Source organism: Sceloporus occidentalis, unplaced genomic scaffold (assembly GCF_023333645.1).
Source record: "Sceloporus occidentalis isolate IW3139 unplaced genomic scaffold, rSceOcc1.0.p SCAF_1, whole genome shotgun sequence".
Taxonomy (NCBI): Eukaryota; Metazoa; Chordata; class Lepidosauria; order Squamata; family Phrynosomatidae; genus Sceloporus; species Sceloporus occidentalis.
The window spans coordinates 172,239,192-172,254,687 of NW_028316981.1; the positions used below are offsets into that span (position 1 = coordinate 172,239,192).

A 15,496-nucleotide genomic window follows, 5' to 3' on the forward strand; every position below is an offset into this window, starting at 1 on the left:
AACAAGCATAAAAATGTCAAAATCAACCTCATTTGGGGATTTACTGGCTGGTCTACTTTCTGAACTGTTCCACACCAAAATCCTAGTTTCATTCACTTCTAAGTAAGTGAGGACTTGAACAGTGTACTCTCTGCCATGTCCCCCTGTACTGGAAACCACACCAGTACTTAACACACTGATGCTGGCCTTTGCCAAGAGACAAGGCAGGGCACATACCATCTTTCAAGATTGTCTCCCTGTCAGTTCCATCAATCTTCTGTCTCCCAATAACGTAGCTGGTGGTATCAGCAAAGTAAATGAAGCCAGTCTCCGCATGGAAGTCCAGTGCTCTGGGATTCATCAGGTTTTCAATGGGGATCATATGTTCATCAGGCACTTTGGCCCCCATATCCATCCCACGGATAATGCCTGGCCGACCTTTGCCATAAACAAGGAAGAGTTCATGTTCTGGCTCTGCAAAACAACAAGAGAGATACAGGAACAAGAAACATAAGCTAGCATTGACTTCTATTCAAGCTCATCAGAAAGGTAGGCCTTCCTTTTTTCCCACAAGGACCAAACTAAAAGCCATAAGAATTTAGGAAGAACCCTTCTAGGATTAAACCAATGGCCCATCCAGTCCAGCATCATCTCTTCCACTGTTGTCTTTGGGAAGACCTACAAGCAAGACAAGAAGGTAACAGTTCTTCTCTTTCAGTTTCTCTCCAGCAACTGATATTTAGTGGCATACTATTATTAAATCAAGAGGCAACACAGAGCCATTTTAACCCAGTAGCCACTGACAGTGTTCCTTCTCATGAGTCAAGCCCTCTGAAATAAGCCTCCATATGGGAAACTAGATCCCATCTATAGTAACACACGTAAAACCAAAAAGCAAAAAAGATAAGCAATTTCTACAAGAGAGATGGGGAAAGAATAGCCAGCAGGCTGTATATATCCCCAAGTCCCACAATTATTATTTTTTTAAAAGAAACCTCCAAAACACCCTCAAAGACAAATTCTGAGTCAGTGTTTTGGGGGTGGGGCAGCCAACAAGTTTAAAACTTGCAGGAGGGGGCAGTGGGAAGTGAAGCCTTTCAAAGTCCCTTGAGGGGTCCCAGTGCATTCTGCAACTAACAGTTACCCAGCCTTGCTTTACAATTTAGTCCAGAGGTAGGAAACACAGGTCCCTCCAAATTCGGTCAGCCCTAACCATTAACAATGCTGATCAGAGTTGCAGTCCAACAACATTTGGAGAGTCTTGCCTTCATGTGCACATGCTAAGTGGACTGTATAATTTGTGCTTTGGCCTGCTGTTACTCTAGCGGTGTTTTATACTGCAACCTTTTAAGAGTTTGTTACAATGACAGAAGATGGAGACAAACCAAAATTAGTGAGCTCAGCTGAACTCTGGTTCCAACTCCATATACTGTACTCTACCCCACCAATACCAAGGGAAATCTGCCATCACAAGTAACCACAAACCTAATGTGATTACATTGGCATAAGGAAGAAAAGGAAAAAAAGCACTGTCTCCAGGATGCAGGGACTAGAAAGCACACAAAATAAAAAATAATATCCTTATACCTCCACTGCTTTGATCATCTTCTATGGCAGAGGTTCCTGACCTTTAGTAACCCATTTGTTTTGGACTTCTGCTCCCAGAAGACCCAATCAACTTGGCCAACAGTCAGGAATTATGGGAGCTGAAGTCTAAATCATCTGGAGAACCAAAGCTTGAGCCATACATCAGCAAGTTCCTGTCTAGAACTCTATGAGTTACTGGGTATTAATTCACTCCAGTTGCTAAATATTTGCCCCTGACTTCTAAGCTTAATTTGTTTGTGCAACTGCCTTTTTATTATGTCACGCCCTGCTAAATTAGCACTGATTTTATAGCACTTCCAATTTAGAAAAGAAAGCAGTGTGAATGTATGTCAGTGCCCAAGGAAAACCAGCCAATGGCTTGGCTCTCAGTCCCTTGGGCATGATCAGTATCTATCAAATTAAATGAAAGAAACCAGGGCATCAAAAACTTCTGGTGGCACTTCCCCCCCAAATGAACTAAATAAATGAATAAATAAGGCAGCTATTTGGTGACTAATGGGATACATTGGCAATTCATTCTTCCTGTTGTGCAAGGATTTTCCCTGGCTTAAAAATTAACCACAAGTCTGACTCTGACCAAGTGTTTTACATCCACAAAGGATTTGGCTCATGCCGTGTATCCATCACATAGTGTAATCTGGTGTTCTAGTGTTCTGAGAAATCTAGCAGGGGGTTGGCTTCACTCTTCCCTGACCATGGCTGTTTCAGTTTCCTTCCATTCAGACCCAGAAAGGGTACTGGGTGCTTACTTTATAGCAAACTGACACACAGCAGGGTTTCAGGAAAGCAGCTGCTCCTCTTGGATTCTTTAAACATGAGGATTTGAAAGCATGAGTTTCCTCAAAAGGGGAGAGTCACTAACCATAACCTCTTGTAGTCATTCTCATCGAGGGTAGAAAGATAGAGAGGATAATCCTTCTATGCTGACAATTCCACGAGGAAAAAAAGACCTAGGTACTCTGTTGTCACCCTAGAATTCCCCTTTGTAATCTTCTTCCTTCCTGCCAATTTGGAAGGGAGGGGGATTTTCTTCCCACACAGGTCATCACTGGTGGGTTAATTCTCACTGTTCAGGAAAAAGTGGGCAAAACCTGAGATAATAAATATGGTGCAACCTCACAGGCCCAGCCTATTTTCACCTATACAGTGGGGCCTTGGTATCTGCTGGGGTTTGGGTCCAGATCCCCCCATGGATACCAAAATGAATGGATGCCCAAGTCCTATTATATACAATGGTGAAATAAAATAGTGTGCCTTATATAAAATGGCAAAATCAAGGTTTGCTTTTTGGAATTTGTATCCTTTTGGAATATTTTCAAGCTATGGATAGTTGAATTCATGGATAAAGAATTGATGGATATGGATGGGCAACTGTATAAAATGCTGAGAAACCATAGCACAGGATGAAATGAAACTGGGTTCAACAGTCAGCCAGTCTTTGTTAAAACACCTGTTCCACAGAAACCTGTCATAAATATTCGGCTCTCCCCTCTGCTGTCCCCCCCCCCAGCTTCTCTGCTCCCTACATGTTCACCTATCATCACCCCCTTTCCACACTATGCCACCATAATGTTCTCTGCTTGTCAGCAAGACATGCAAATGACCCAATCTCTTTCATGCAATTTGCACTGATTCAAAATAAAAACTGGCAGAGCCAGCTTTTAAAGCAAAGTGTTACATGGAAGAACTGGCTCTAAACTGCAAGGTCAAGGCAGATTCTCTTCAGTTCAGTTGCTTTCCCGCTACACAACACCCACCACATCCACATGTCACTTACTCTTGCAAGACTTCCCATCACTGCCTAGGCTGAATCCTGATCGGCAACGGCACGTCCGAGTCTTGTGGCTGTTTCCAAGGAGACAGATGTCAGAGCAGCCACCAGGCTTGCCAAATTGGTCTGGCTCACAGGCATGACTCCTCACTGCAACCAAAGACAAACCCCATATGGCTTATTACAACACAGTTACATCTCTTCTGTTCCACTGTGACATTTAAGAGCAACCACAAGCACTCTCTTGAGGACATGCAAAGGAGAAGCCCTCAGTAGCTGCCCCACAACCATGTAGTAGTGCATGTGAGTTAATGCACAGTGCCCATGTACTACAGCTGCTTTAAAAACAAAGCACCACCACCCTATTTTCAGATCTAGAATTCTATCCATTCGTTGTAATCATGCTGACTACAGTCTGACCTACAGCCAGAGGTCTCTACAATTGCTCCCTTATGTTAGAAACTCTTTGTCAAGCACACGAAGTCACTTCTTTATCACAAGCAAAGTTGACTTCAGTTGGAAGTTGTTTCAATTAGACAAAATGTTACTCTTAACTGAAGTTATTCCAGCTACCCTTGCAGAAGCTGCTGCCTAATTATCATCTGAGCAGCTGTTTTATTGAGCAGCTGTAGAGAACCAGTATGGTGTAGTGACTTGAGCATTGGACTCTGGAGACCAAGGTTCAATTCCTGCTCAGCCGTGAAACCCACTGGGTGACCTTTGACAAGTCACATGCTCTCAGCCTCAGGGGAAGGCAATTGCAAACTTCCTCTGAACAAATCTTGCCAAGAAAACCCCATGACATATTTCCATATGTTGGAAATGATTTGAAGGCACACAACACACAACATACACATGTTATTTCTTGGGCTTATTTAAAAGATTTCAAAATGGTTTACAAAGTCAAACAGAATAAATTATATGACAATATATGAAAAACAATAATCAAATAAAATGCATTTAAGAGTCAAAGTTTTTAAAACCTCATCTAGTACATTGTACTGTTTGGTACTGGTGGAGGTGTTCCTCCAATTACTTGTGCTCCAAGTGATTTACAGTCTTAAAAATAATTGCCAGCATTTTCAACTGAGCCCAGAAGACAGAGACAGCAATGTTGTTCTCAGAGCAGCAATGTAAGATCCAAGAAGCAGTGCCAGACAAAATTCTGTCCTCTGCATACTGCAATCATCAAAGTTTTCAAAGTGTTTTCAGGAGCAGCAACTTGCAAGCAGTTACTTGGAAGATTAAAAAAGACTGATGCTCCTTTTCTGAACTGGTTTGGAATTTCTTTTTTGCAAATGGAGTACTGTTTGTTCATTTGCTAAGTATAGTGACTTTTAAGTATAGTGACATTAACACACCAAGGCCACAAACAGCTATGCTATCCATAAAGTTTATGCCATAAACCAGATGCAGCATCCCTACACTTGGCAGGAGATACTAAGTCTTAGGAGATGAGGCAATTGCATCAACTCTAGACTTCTTAGTGGCAAGTGGACTCTAGCAGGACATATCTGGTGTTCTCTGTAAAGATGGCCAAGGAGGGGACAGAATTTTAGCCAATAGCTCTGTACTAGTAGTTTTGGTAGTCTTAGCAGGCCTGGAAACTGAGCCTGTCTCTCACTGAGGCCCCTCCTCTTGTAAGGCAGATGAGGATAAACCAGGATCAGATATTCTCATAGCCACTGGGCCAGACAATAGGTTACCAACATGTGATTCAAAACACACACACAAATACACATACTTTCCTAAACTAGAGAGTAGAGCCAGAAATAGATTTCTGTATTTATTATTTTAAGTGGTAATGGTGGAGAATTTGCATTTCATTTAGTCTCTTATGGCAAGTTACGGTACAGCTTGAAGCAATGGAGGTAGTCTGAGAGATAAAACCAAAGTTAAAATATGCAGATTTAGTGGTTTTCAAACAGTGGCTTTTTCACTCAGTATGCAGAAAGCTCTCATCCCAGTAGTGGCTGGTGGCTTTCATGTGGGTGGACTGATGAATTTTCTCTGAGTTTTAATGTGAATTTTAAAGGAAATAGCCAAGTGTTGACTGTATCTTGGGAGTAGAGGTCAGCACCTTGGATGGTTCATTTAAAGTTTAAAGCAGATTCCCACCCAGCTCTCAAACATGAAAGTCATCAGCCGCCACTATCTCTCTCCTCTCTGCTACCCATGATTTCAACAATGCACCCGACTACTTTCTGTTCCATGGATATAGGTGGAAACTATAAGCTCCATGAACAACCCCGGGAAGTGTAGGTGGTCATAATTCTGCCTGTCTTTCTCCAGATAATGTAGGATAAATTTTATCTTACTTTACCAGAAAGAACTGCCAAAATGCTTCTACTATAATCTAGAACAGTAGTCCCCAAACTGTGCCCTTTAAGAGACGTTGGACTTCATCTCCCAGAAAACTTGGCCATCATGCCCAATAGTCTGGGAATCTGGGAGATGAATTCCAAAATTCCTTAAAGAGCACAGTTTGAAGACCACTGATCTAGAAGGCTCCGAATGGTGAAATTGCACTGGAGGACCTACAAATGCCTAGAGAGGTGTTTTCTCTAGAAATGTCTAGGTCCTCCAGCATGATTTTGGCAGAGGTTGACAGGAGAGTCATGCTGGAGGACCAAGATTTCTAGAGAGAACAAATAAATCAAATCCACAAATAATCACATCCATAAAAGCCAAAGCCATAAATGTGAAGGACCAACTGTAGAACGCATTGCTTTATGAGATATTGGGTAATTCACAATAGTGTGTGAGCAATGCATGTGAAATGAAGAGTGGGAGACAAGACATTTCTATATTAAGTAGGAAGATCTGTTTATTGGGCCACAGGTATTAACCTGCAATGTGTTTGGTGTGTAAGAAGCAGGAAGGCTTGGGTTTTTGTTTTTATATTACTGAGTGAATTAGGGGGGGAAATGGCGTATCTTGTTTTTCTTAGTTCAACAGTAAAATCCTCTCCTTATCAGTTAAATACCACCTAGCAAGCAGCTAAAACAGTTGACAGTAGGCAATGCTAACCTGCTCAAGATTGAAGGGCATGTGGATGTTAATTAGGTGGGCCAAAAAGCAACTGCACAAGTGGACTTGGCCATCCACTGTCCAGGCCCTTAGGAACAACTGGCTGACTATGGTGAGATACATGTTCTTGCAGCACATATTCCTGTGGATTGCTGCACAAGATGCTGCTTGGGTTACTACTCCACAAAGAGGACAAGAGAATCACATATGCTTGCTCTTTTTTTTGGGGGGGGGGCACTTATGGGTGACATCCAAAGCAGCCTTTCACTCAGTTATCATGTCACAGCCAGAGAAAACCCATGTCAAGGAGGGATGGAGGGGGAAAGAGAGAGAGAAACCATTGAGTGGTAGCCATCCCTGAGGATATGGGATGGCTGATTGGTATTACAGGTTCAGAGAATCCTAAGCAGCACACCAAAGACTCTTAAGAGGATTTTCAGCTTGCAAGCTATTAACTGCAAGGACTGGGGAGGGGTGTTTTTTTTAAGGAATGGAGTGATAATGATTGATGGGGAAAGGAACAAATGAACCTCACACCCAGCTTGGGTGGTGGGCACCTTTCAGCCACAGTACAATGATTTTCCTGGGAGCACTGTGACCTAGTCTAATATCTCTGTGCTCTGAGGAAGCAGCATCAACAGTCCTTAGAGAAAGCCATTAATATTTTAAGCTGCCACATCTGCTTAATTCTTCCTTTTTCTGTAAGGCAGTAATTAATCAATCAATCATATACCACACAGTCTTCTCTGGGGACAGCTTTCAAGTTTGCTCTCTTCCCTTGCTCCATCCTTTCCTTTCTCTCTCTTTCTCTGTGAGAGCTGCTGAGAGATAATATAATGATCAGAATACCCATTTGGGGCTCAGTTGATGTATCACATTTTAGCAGAGGGGCAAGTGATTAACTTTAGGGTCAGAAATAACCACAACGCAAATGTTGGGCACCCCGGCAGTGATTTTTAGTGACTTAGCTTTTAATTAAAAGTAAGACACAAAGCTCTACTTAGAAATCAGGGCAGACAATTATGATAGCACAAGAGAACCATCTACAAAAGGAACGGGAGAGAGCTGATCCAGGGGTGTCATTTATGGAGGCAGCAGTGGGGCTAGGATTTACTCATCCCCAATAGCTACTTTACAAAGCAGTGAATCTGTGAACAAAGTGGCTGAATTATAAAGATATGAAAACAGAAACTGGGAAATTTGAAATGGCACTCTGGTCTGAATAGTACTCAGTATGGTTGCCACACTGAAAACTGGAAAGGGCTCCTTTATCCTTCGTGACTGTGTAGAAGAAGGAATTCCAACAAGTGCTTCTTGTTACGTTGCTGGATAACACCTAAAATTCACTCTTTTAGACAGATGTTAAAGGGACAAACGCCATCTCCAGTTTTCACCCTGGTAACCCAAGTACTCCAGTGGCTTCTGGAAATTGAGCGGATTGGCAAAAGTGCCAGACAACAATAATAAAAGAAGAAGAAGAAGCTGCAAGAAGTCCAGTTTTGGTTTTCTTTTTTAATGTTGAACAGTGCCAAGGATGGATGTGAGATGTGATCTCATTAAAATGTGAATTGGCACTGGAGGTTTCCAAGATAGGCTATTGCCATTTTAGAGGGGACAAAAAGAAAGAAAGAAAGAAAGAAAGAAAGAAAGAAAGAAAGAAAGAGGACAACCCAGGGAAATTGTGGCTGCAAAAACTGTGAGAAGGGGGGCACATTTTGTTCACCTATGTGGTATAATAAGAGGGACCCCCAAGAGCCATTTTGCATATTACAAAATAAAGAGCAGGGTCTGTAGAAAGCAACAGCCTAAACCAGCTCTAATTGCTGCACCTGTATGATCAATGTTATTTTTAAACACCTGTTTGTCAGGTTCACAATTTACATTACTCAGTGCATGTTAAAAAATTTAATGTACAGGATGTCTTAAGGTTCATTCAGATGCCAGCATTCTTTAAGATTTTGTCTTACTTTTACTAGTGGAGACTGACTTGTAATGGAAAAAGAGACTCTGGAGTGGCAACTGGCAAGCAGGAGCCACTGGACAGAGTGGGGAAAAGCAACTCCTATTGATCTGGGCTCTGAGATGGAGAAAAGCCGCAAACATTTGCTGGACTTAATCCTCTCTCCACTGTCATCCCCTTTTCCTTGTGTTTCATGGCTTTTTAGATTAAACTTGAGGGCAGGGAACTGTCAAATTAACAATCTGTAAACCACTAAGGGAAATATTTTGGCTGAAGGGTTGGATGTGAATGCTTAAAATAATAAAATGGCTTATCCACTGAGCAATGCAAAGTACGGTCATGAAAAAGACACACATCGGCCACAAAATGGCAGGGTAAACATTTCCTTAAACAAACCAGTTAAGAGGTAGGACATAGAGTTGGCAAATTTAAAAAAATGCATTTGCTTAGCCTTTTAAAGTGTCCAAAATATTTCATATGTGTTATCTTTTGTCATTTAAAAAAAATCCTGTCAAATAGGTAAATGCTCTTATCTTCATATTGCAGATGGGGCAATTGGGAGCACCTAAGAGGTTTATGGCAGATGTTACATTTCATCCATAGACTTTCTGAGTTGTAGCTGTCACCTAATAACTTTCTGAAGGGTCAATTGTTCAGGAGGGATACAAATGCATTTTTCAGGACAAAGATTTATATCATGGTGATGATTAGACAAAGAGTAGAAAGTGCAAATGGCAGGCCATGAGGAGACATTTGTGTCTCTGGGGATGCATGGTGTGGACAAGAATGGAAAGGGATTTTGCATGGGGAACTGAAAAAAGGGGGCCCTAAGTACAATGGAGCAGATTGCACATTAGGTGCAAAGATGGAAATACACATTGAGGCACTTGGAAAAGTAAGTACAACCTTCTACACATTCTTAATCTGAAGTTGGGATTGAAAGAACATTTGAATTTTTTTTTTAATGGCTGAGAATGTTGTTGCAATGTTGAGAAACCCAGATAAGAAGAATCCTGAATTGCTGACACAGTCTATGGAAACTTCACACATGATTGTTTTGCACAGAAAACAATATTTTCTGACCAGATTTTCTGCACAAAACAAGCATGCACAAATTTTGCATAGAATAAGTATCAAACACCAAATACGCTTAGAAAACTGCATAGTTTTCAAAGACTTTCATGCAACAGGGAAAGAAAATTACCAACTGCTTCCTTTGAGAGGAAAATTAAGTGAAGAATTACAGCCCTTGTGTGAAATAACATTTTTCATTCCATCTGCTAGGCACAGTATTGTGGCTGCCTCAGGCCATAGGTTAAAGATATCATAAAGGACAGCAAATAGTTCGCTGAATTGTTATTATCACATTCTTTCTGAAAGGTGTGAGGAGAGATGTATGCAGAAGTCTCTGCCTCAGATCTGTAATAAACTGGGGATACTTTGGGAGAAGGAGCTGAATACCATTTCCAACAGCAAAATGTCACTCTAGGGCCTTCTCCAACCTGGTTTTAGGTGTCGAATTAAAAAACCCATCATCACTGGACTGAAATATAAGCTTGAGAAGTACATTCTTACCCTCCTCTTCCTCCTGCAAACGTGCCACTCAGATCTAAAAGGCTGTATGATGTATTGCTGCGACTGCTGTGGCTTGCCAACACTATCAGAAATGCTCACTACGCTACGCTAACAGCCTTCTGAATCTAGGGGAAAATAAATGCAAAGTGACCCTTAAAGATCCAAGTTAATTAGCTACATTCTTGATGCACCTGGTGGGAAGCAGCAGGAACACCACCAGCCACTGACAGCCTTCAGAGCTTTCTTGTGAAACCAGAACAAGAAGAGACCTATTTTTCAAGTCCTAAAGGTCTGTCCTGTGGAATTGTAAAAGACGGCCCCATTACTCAGCATTCAAGAGTTACAAAGGCCAGAGGAGTAGCTGTACTAGTTTGTTATAACAAAATGAAGACAGAGAACTGCTGGCACCTTAAAGGCTAACATATTTATAATGCAATCATATACATATTCATTCAACATTAAGTTCTGTTGTTTGAAATGGGCTTGTTTCATAGTAAATGTGCTTAGCATTGTAGCTTCCCAGTGGCATGAACTATCATGGGTTGAGGCCCCCCTCACCATGTCAATTTCATGTTATCAGGTACAGATACACACATAGTTAAGATAAAGGGAGGAAAGCTCTACAGTGAGCCCCCAAATCCATAACACACAAGGGACAGCACAAATGGGATTTTACACATACTATGTGAGCATGAGAAAATGTAGCCAGCCACAGCTTCCTGTGTTTATATATGCAGCAAACTAAATAAGTAAATAAACTAATACTGAACTAAATATATGGAAATCGAATGACCTAACCACCCAGTGTGGTATAGTGGTTTCAGTTTTGGACTAGGACTCTGGGAGAATAAGGTTAGAATTTCCATTCAGCCATGGAAGTTCTCTGGGTAGCCTTGGGAAGTCACACACTCACAGCCTCAATGCCAATCCTCCTTTGAATAAATCTTGCAAAGAAACTCCCTGGCACTGACATGCAGGCACATAACAACAACTAACTACAGGCATGCTTCAGTTAGCAAAGCCTCTGAATGCTCCTTTTTACAAAGGCTGTTTATGGGAGCCCAGCAAGAAAGACAGATGTTCAGTATTGAGTTGCAGCAGTGTGTCTGCTGTAAACAATGCAATTTAACATTGAGCTGGGAAAGAATGGGAAGAAAAAAATTCTACTGCAGGTGATCTTACTATAGTGTGTGTGCTTACATGTAACAGGCCTGACAGACAGCTGCCTCCAGAATTACAGGAAAAAAATGGAGGGGGATCAGCCTGTCTCTGTTACTCTGTTGAAGAGCATGTAAGTTTTGCCACCAACATGGAAATCCTTAGCAAAGTGGAGGCAGTTGAAATAAAAATATCCAGGGATGTATTCTGGAAGAAGCTTTCAAGTAATCTCTCGAAGATCGAAAAGTATTTTACAGTGGACCCCTGTTATACGCTGGGGTTTGGTTCCAAGATCCCCCGTGGATAACAAAATCCATGGATGCTCAAGTCCCGTTAAATATAATGACATAGCAAAAAGGTGTCCCTTATAAAAAATGGAAAATCAAGGTTTGATATTTGAAATTTATACTTTTTTTGAACATTTTCAAACCGTGTATGCTTGAATCTGTGTATAAATATCTATGTAGAAGAAGGGCCAACGGTACTTATGCAAGGTTTACCTGACATGGCTGTTAAATTTCAGGTGAGTATATTTTGAATAAAAAATTTGCTGAAATATGATGAACTGCTCTTCTTTTTTGTGCTGTAGGAACCTACATCTATCCTTTTCATGTGATTTCTGCCTCTAATACCAACATTTCTGTTACAGAAGTAAAGCCCAGGAACACACCTACATCATTAACTGATGTAAACCTATACAATATTCGTGCATGTAAGAATGCTACATTTGACATACTCTACTGTTGTTTCATGCTCTATCCTACTCTGAACTCAATTTTGTACAAGAACTGTGGAATATGGGTTTTTCCCCAGCTGTGTTATATTCATTTTCACTGTTTAACCACAGCCACTGGAGCTGTGGGGGGGGGGGGGGGGGAGACCCTCAAATAAGGAATTGGAATCAAAAACCAAAACATTTGAAACAAAATGGTAATCCTATTAAAAATGTGGCAGGTTCACTTGCCATCCTGAGTCCACTGTTAAAAAGCAAGGAAGCTACATTCTAAGAAACAGAACATTTAACTATTTTTTCAGTATATCTGCAAGACATTTTTATAGTGTGGGATAATGTGCAATAAACATATAGGAAGCAAGTTCCTCTATCTCGATGGTATTATATTGATGGGAATAAGAACTGTACACTTGCTTGATGAGGAATAAGACAATTTCTCAGTCTTGATTTTGCTGAATTTCTCCAAATACTCACATTTTCTTCTCATTCCTCTGTCATAGTGGGTTGAAAGATTGCATTTTCTTCCCATACTGAAATATGTGCATATATCCAATGTAATTTTCCTACACTGTGCATTTATGTATGTAATTTAGGTAACTTATGCAACTTTGCTCCACTAACTAAAGCATGTTTCTGTGTATTTTTTTCAGTGATGTTCATTTTAGCCAACTGCATTCCAAAATATTCACATGATTTTGTACACATTTTCTCATGCACACCCTTTAAGCCTGATACACAGATTTCCTTGCAACAAGTCTTGGGGCAGAAATGCTACCTTCTTCAAGCCGATCAAGTCCAACAAAGGTGCGTTACAGACCGCCCTAAAGCGGGCAGTCTGCCGCTGCCACCATTAGCTGCAGCGGGAAGCCCCAGCGGCCAGACCGTGAGGCTTCCAGCCGCAGCGAAAAAGGAGTGCCAAAATGGCGCTCCTTTTTGGCCCCCGGAAGTGGCGCCGCGAAGCGCGAGGCACACACTCGGGGCGTCACTTCCGGCGCGCCACGTCTGGACGCTGTACGTCCAACACGTAAAAATGGCAGCGCCCATGTGGATGGGCGCTGCCATTTAGGATGCGCTCCGCGCGTGTTGGGAACGGGGCCGGTTAGGAAGGGGCAACCCTTCCTAACCCTAGCACGCCCCTTTCTAACCCTAGGACGTGCGGAGTGCGTCCTAAATGGCGGTCTGTAACCCGCCAAAGTTTCTTTTCATATCTACTATACAGTACAGCATCAAAGGTGATATTATAAGAAATCTAGCAAGAGTCTCTTCTTGAATCAAATTAAGCAATTCTGCATAGATAATCATCTCAGCACAGTTGATATCTGAGTAGATTATACCACTCGGCTACCCCTACTTTTCAAACAAAGGAAACATCTAAGTGAATACATCACATCTGAAGCCATCATTAGCTATATGCAGTTGCCTGCAAATAGGTATTGCAGAATGGGAAAGTGCACCTAGTTTGTTGTTTAAAAATGATCCTGAATCCATTTGCACATTTTAGCCATAATCCAGAATTTTGTTATTCACCCTTGAAAAGATGGTCCAAGGAGGATTGCAAGATGGCAAGACTTTCCCCATACTAATATTCTGTAGGGCTCTATTGAAGATAGACTACTTATACAATCAAATACAGCAGGGGATGGAAGGACCAATCAATCTCTTGTTATCTGATAAAGAAAGACAGAGATTGAAGGTGAAAGAGAAAGCAAAACTGTCTAGTCAGAGTGACGCTATGAGGGTGATAGTAAGTGGGCCACAAAACACAGAGACAAGAGATATGTGATAACTAGGATGATGCAAGTAAAATGGCTTAACCAATCCATGTGAGCTAAATGGTCCTGGTACAGAAGAATAAGCTGATTACCCAGCCTGATGTAAAACTGATAATAGTTGTGACAGAAGATTAGATACTGCAGCAATGAATGGGATACAAAAAATGGACTAAGCCTTCTGCTGCCATGTTAAAATGGGATGCAGAGATCTTTCAATGGCATCTGTATCTATGTGCTTTTGTGGACATGAATGGCCATAAATCTGCATTGCACTGTTAGATATGTATGTGTTATTTCACCATACTTGAAGACAGCAGAACCTCTACCTTATTTCAGAAACCAACCTTAAACATCTGTGAACACACAGATCTCCACCATCAAACATCAATATGCTACACACAATCAAAGCAAAGTGTTCTTTGGGGCATTCGTATTGTTTCTCATATGCCTCAAGTCCCAACCTGTTTCCTCCAGCCATCTGCCCATTCTGCATTTTTGCCCTTCTCTACTTACCCTCGGGTTGCCTTCGCTGGTGGTAGATATGGAGAGCTCCACCCTTATCCACCCGGGTTACCACTTGGAAGTCACTGCTGTTAAATCGATTGACTCGGATGACACTGGTTTTCTGCTGAGTATTAGCATTGTCCGAGTTGGTAGCATAGAGGTAATTCTCAAAGACAGTCAGGCCATAGAGATGCTCTATCTAGAAGGGACAAACATTAATATTTACAGAAGAGATTGCCCAATGCAACTGAAGGTTTCTTGCTTAGCTCTGCAATTTGGCATGGCTTGCTTTCCTGCATCATCCAAAAATTCTGCTCTTTTGCTCTTAACTTTTGTTTCTGCTTATGACACGCTATAGTTCAGATTATGTTTCTTCAACAACAGAAAGGAGTGGAAAAAGAGCAGACATTTTGGCATTCAAATCTCTTAATGACTGTTTTTATTCTCTGGATTACTTGTGATCTCTATATCCCTTGTTTCTATGGAATAAATGTTTCTACAGTACACTAAATACTGACACTGCTGCAGCTTCCTGCATGTACATCTTATAGCAGCCTACATATCATAGCCCTCATAAGCAAGAACTTGAACTTTGGATAGTTCACAAACAAGCCCACCTCTTCATCAACTGTGCCACAATAGAGAGAAAGGAGAAAAAAGGGGGGGAGAGGAAGAGAGAGACAGGTAGGCAGGCAACAGACAGACACACTCATCTACTTCTGAAGAAGCTTCACAATCTAGCTATGTTAGACAGTCCATCTCCCTCTAGGTCCAAGTCTTTCAGAAAACTACAAGTCATACTATAATTTAAGATGCTATATTTGCACACCCATCAGATAAAGTGAAACCACAACTTTCTGTGATACTTAAATTTTCAAAGATGCAGCAGAAAGAATAGGATCTGGGCATACTGACTCAATTGTTTCAAAGGACACTTTGACTTGTCTGCAGGGAACACTCACACACAGCACTCACCAGAATGCCCTGGATAATGGTGTGTCGATTCTTTCCTTCATAATCCACCACTTCAATGTAGTCAAGGTAGGCATCAGCCCAATATACTAGCCGGTTGACCAAATCTAAGGTAATGCCATGTGGGAAGACAATCTTGGTGTCAACTAACTTTGTGCGGTTCTGTCCATCCATGTCACAGCGCTCCACCTTTGGTATTTGTCCATAGTCAGTGAAGAAAACTTTCCTGCAAGAGAAAGAAGGAATAGATTAGGAGCTCTCCAAATACAAGTGGAAAGTGGCTATTTCTTATGAAAGGGAAGAAAAGGAACACTCAGACCACTGCACCATGCTCACAAAGAGGGGCGATCAATATTAGCTATCAAGGCAGTTCCACAGTCTGGAAAATTGCTTTTCAAAACTAACTAGTTACAGTTATTGTTCCAAAGACACCC

The 15,496-nt window shown here is 41.4% G+C and overlaps 1 protein-coding gene across 6 annotated transcripts in view; it reads right to left on the reverse strand.

Annotated features, from left to right (window-relative positions):
- Nucleotides 1-15,496, reverse strand: part of LRP1 (LDL receptor related protein 1) — a 387,970-nt gene that overhangs the window by 145,652 nt on the left and 226,822 nt on the right. For all 6 annotated transcript variants that reach the window (XM_089482386.1, XM_089482379.1, XM_089482373.1 and 3 more), the window contains 4 exons: nucleotides 15,066-15,288; nucleotides 14,100-14,289; nucleotides 3,365-3,508; nucleotides 217-453 (listed from right to left, as the gene is read on the reverse strand). In XM_089482386.1, coding sequence (XP_089338512.1) covers nucleotides 217-453; nucleotides 3,365-3,508; nucleotides 14,100-14,289; nucleotides 15,066-15,288 — 794 coding nt within the window. The remainder of the gene's footprint in view (nucleotides 1-216; nucleotides 454-3,364; nucleotides 3,509-14,099; nucleotides 14,290-15,065; nucleotides 15,289-15,496) is intronic.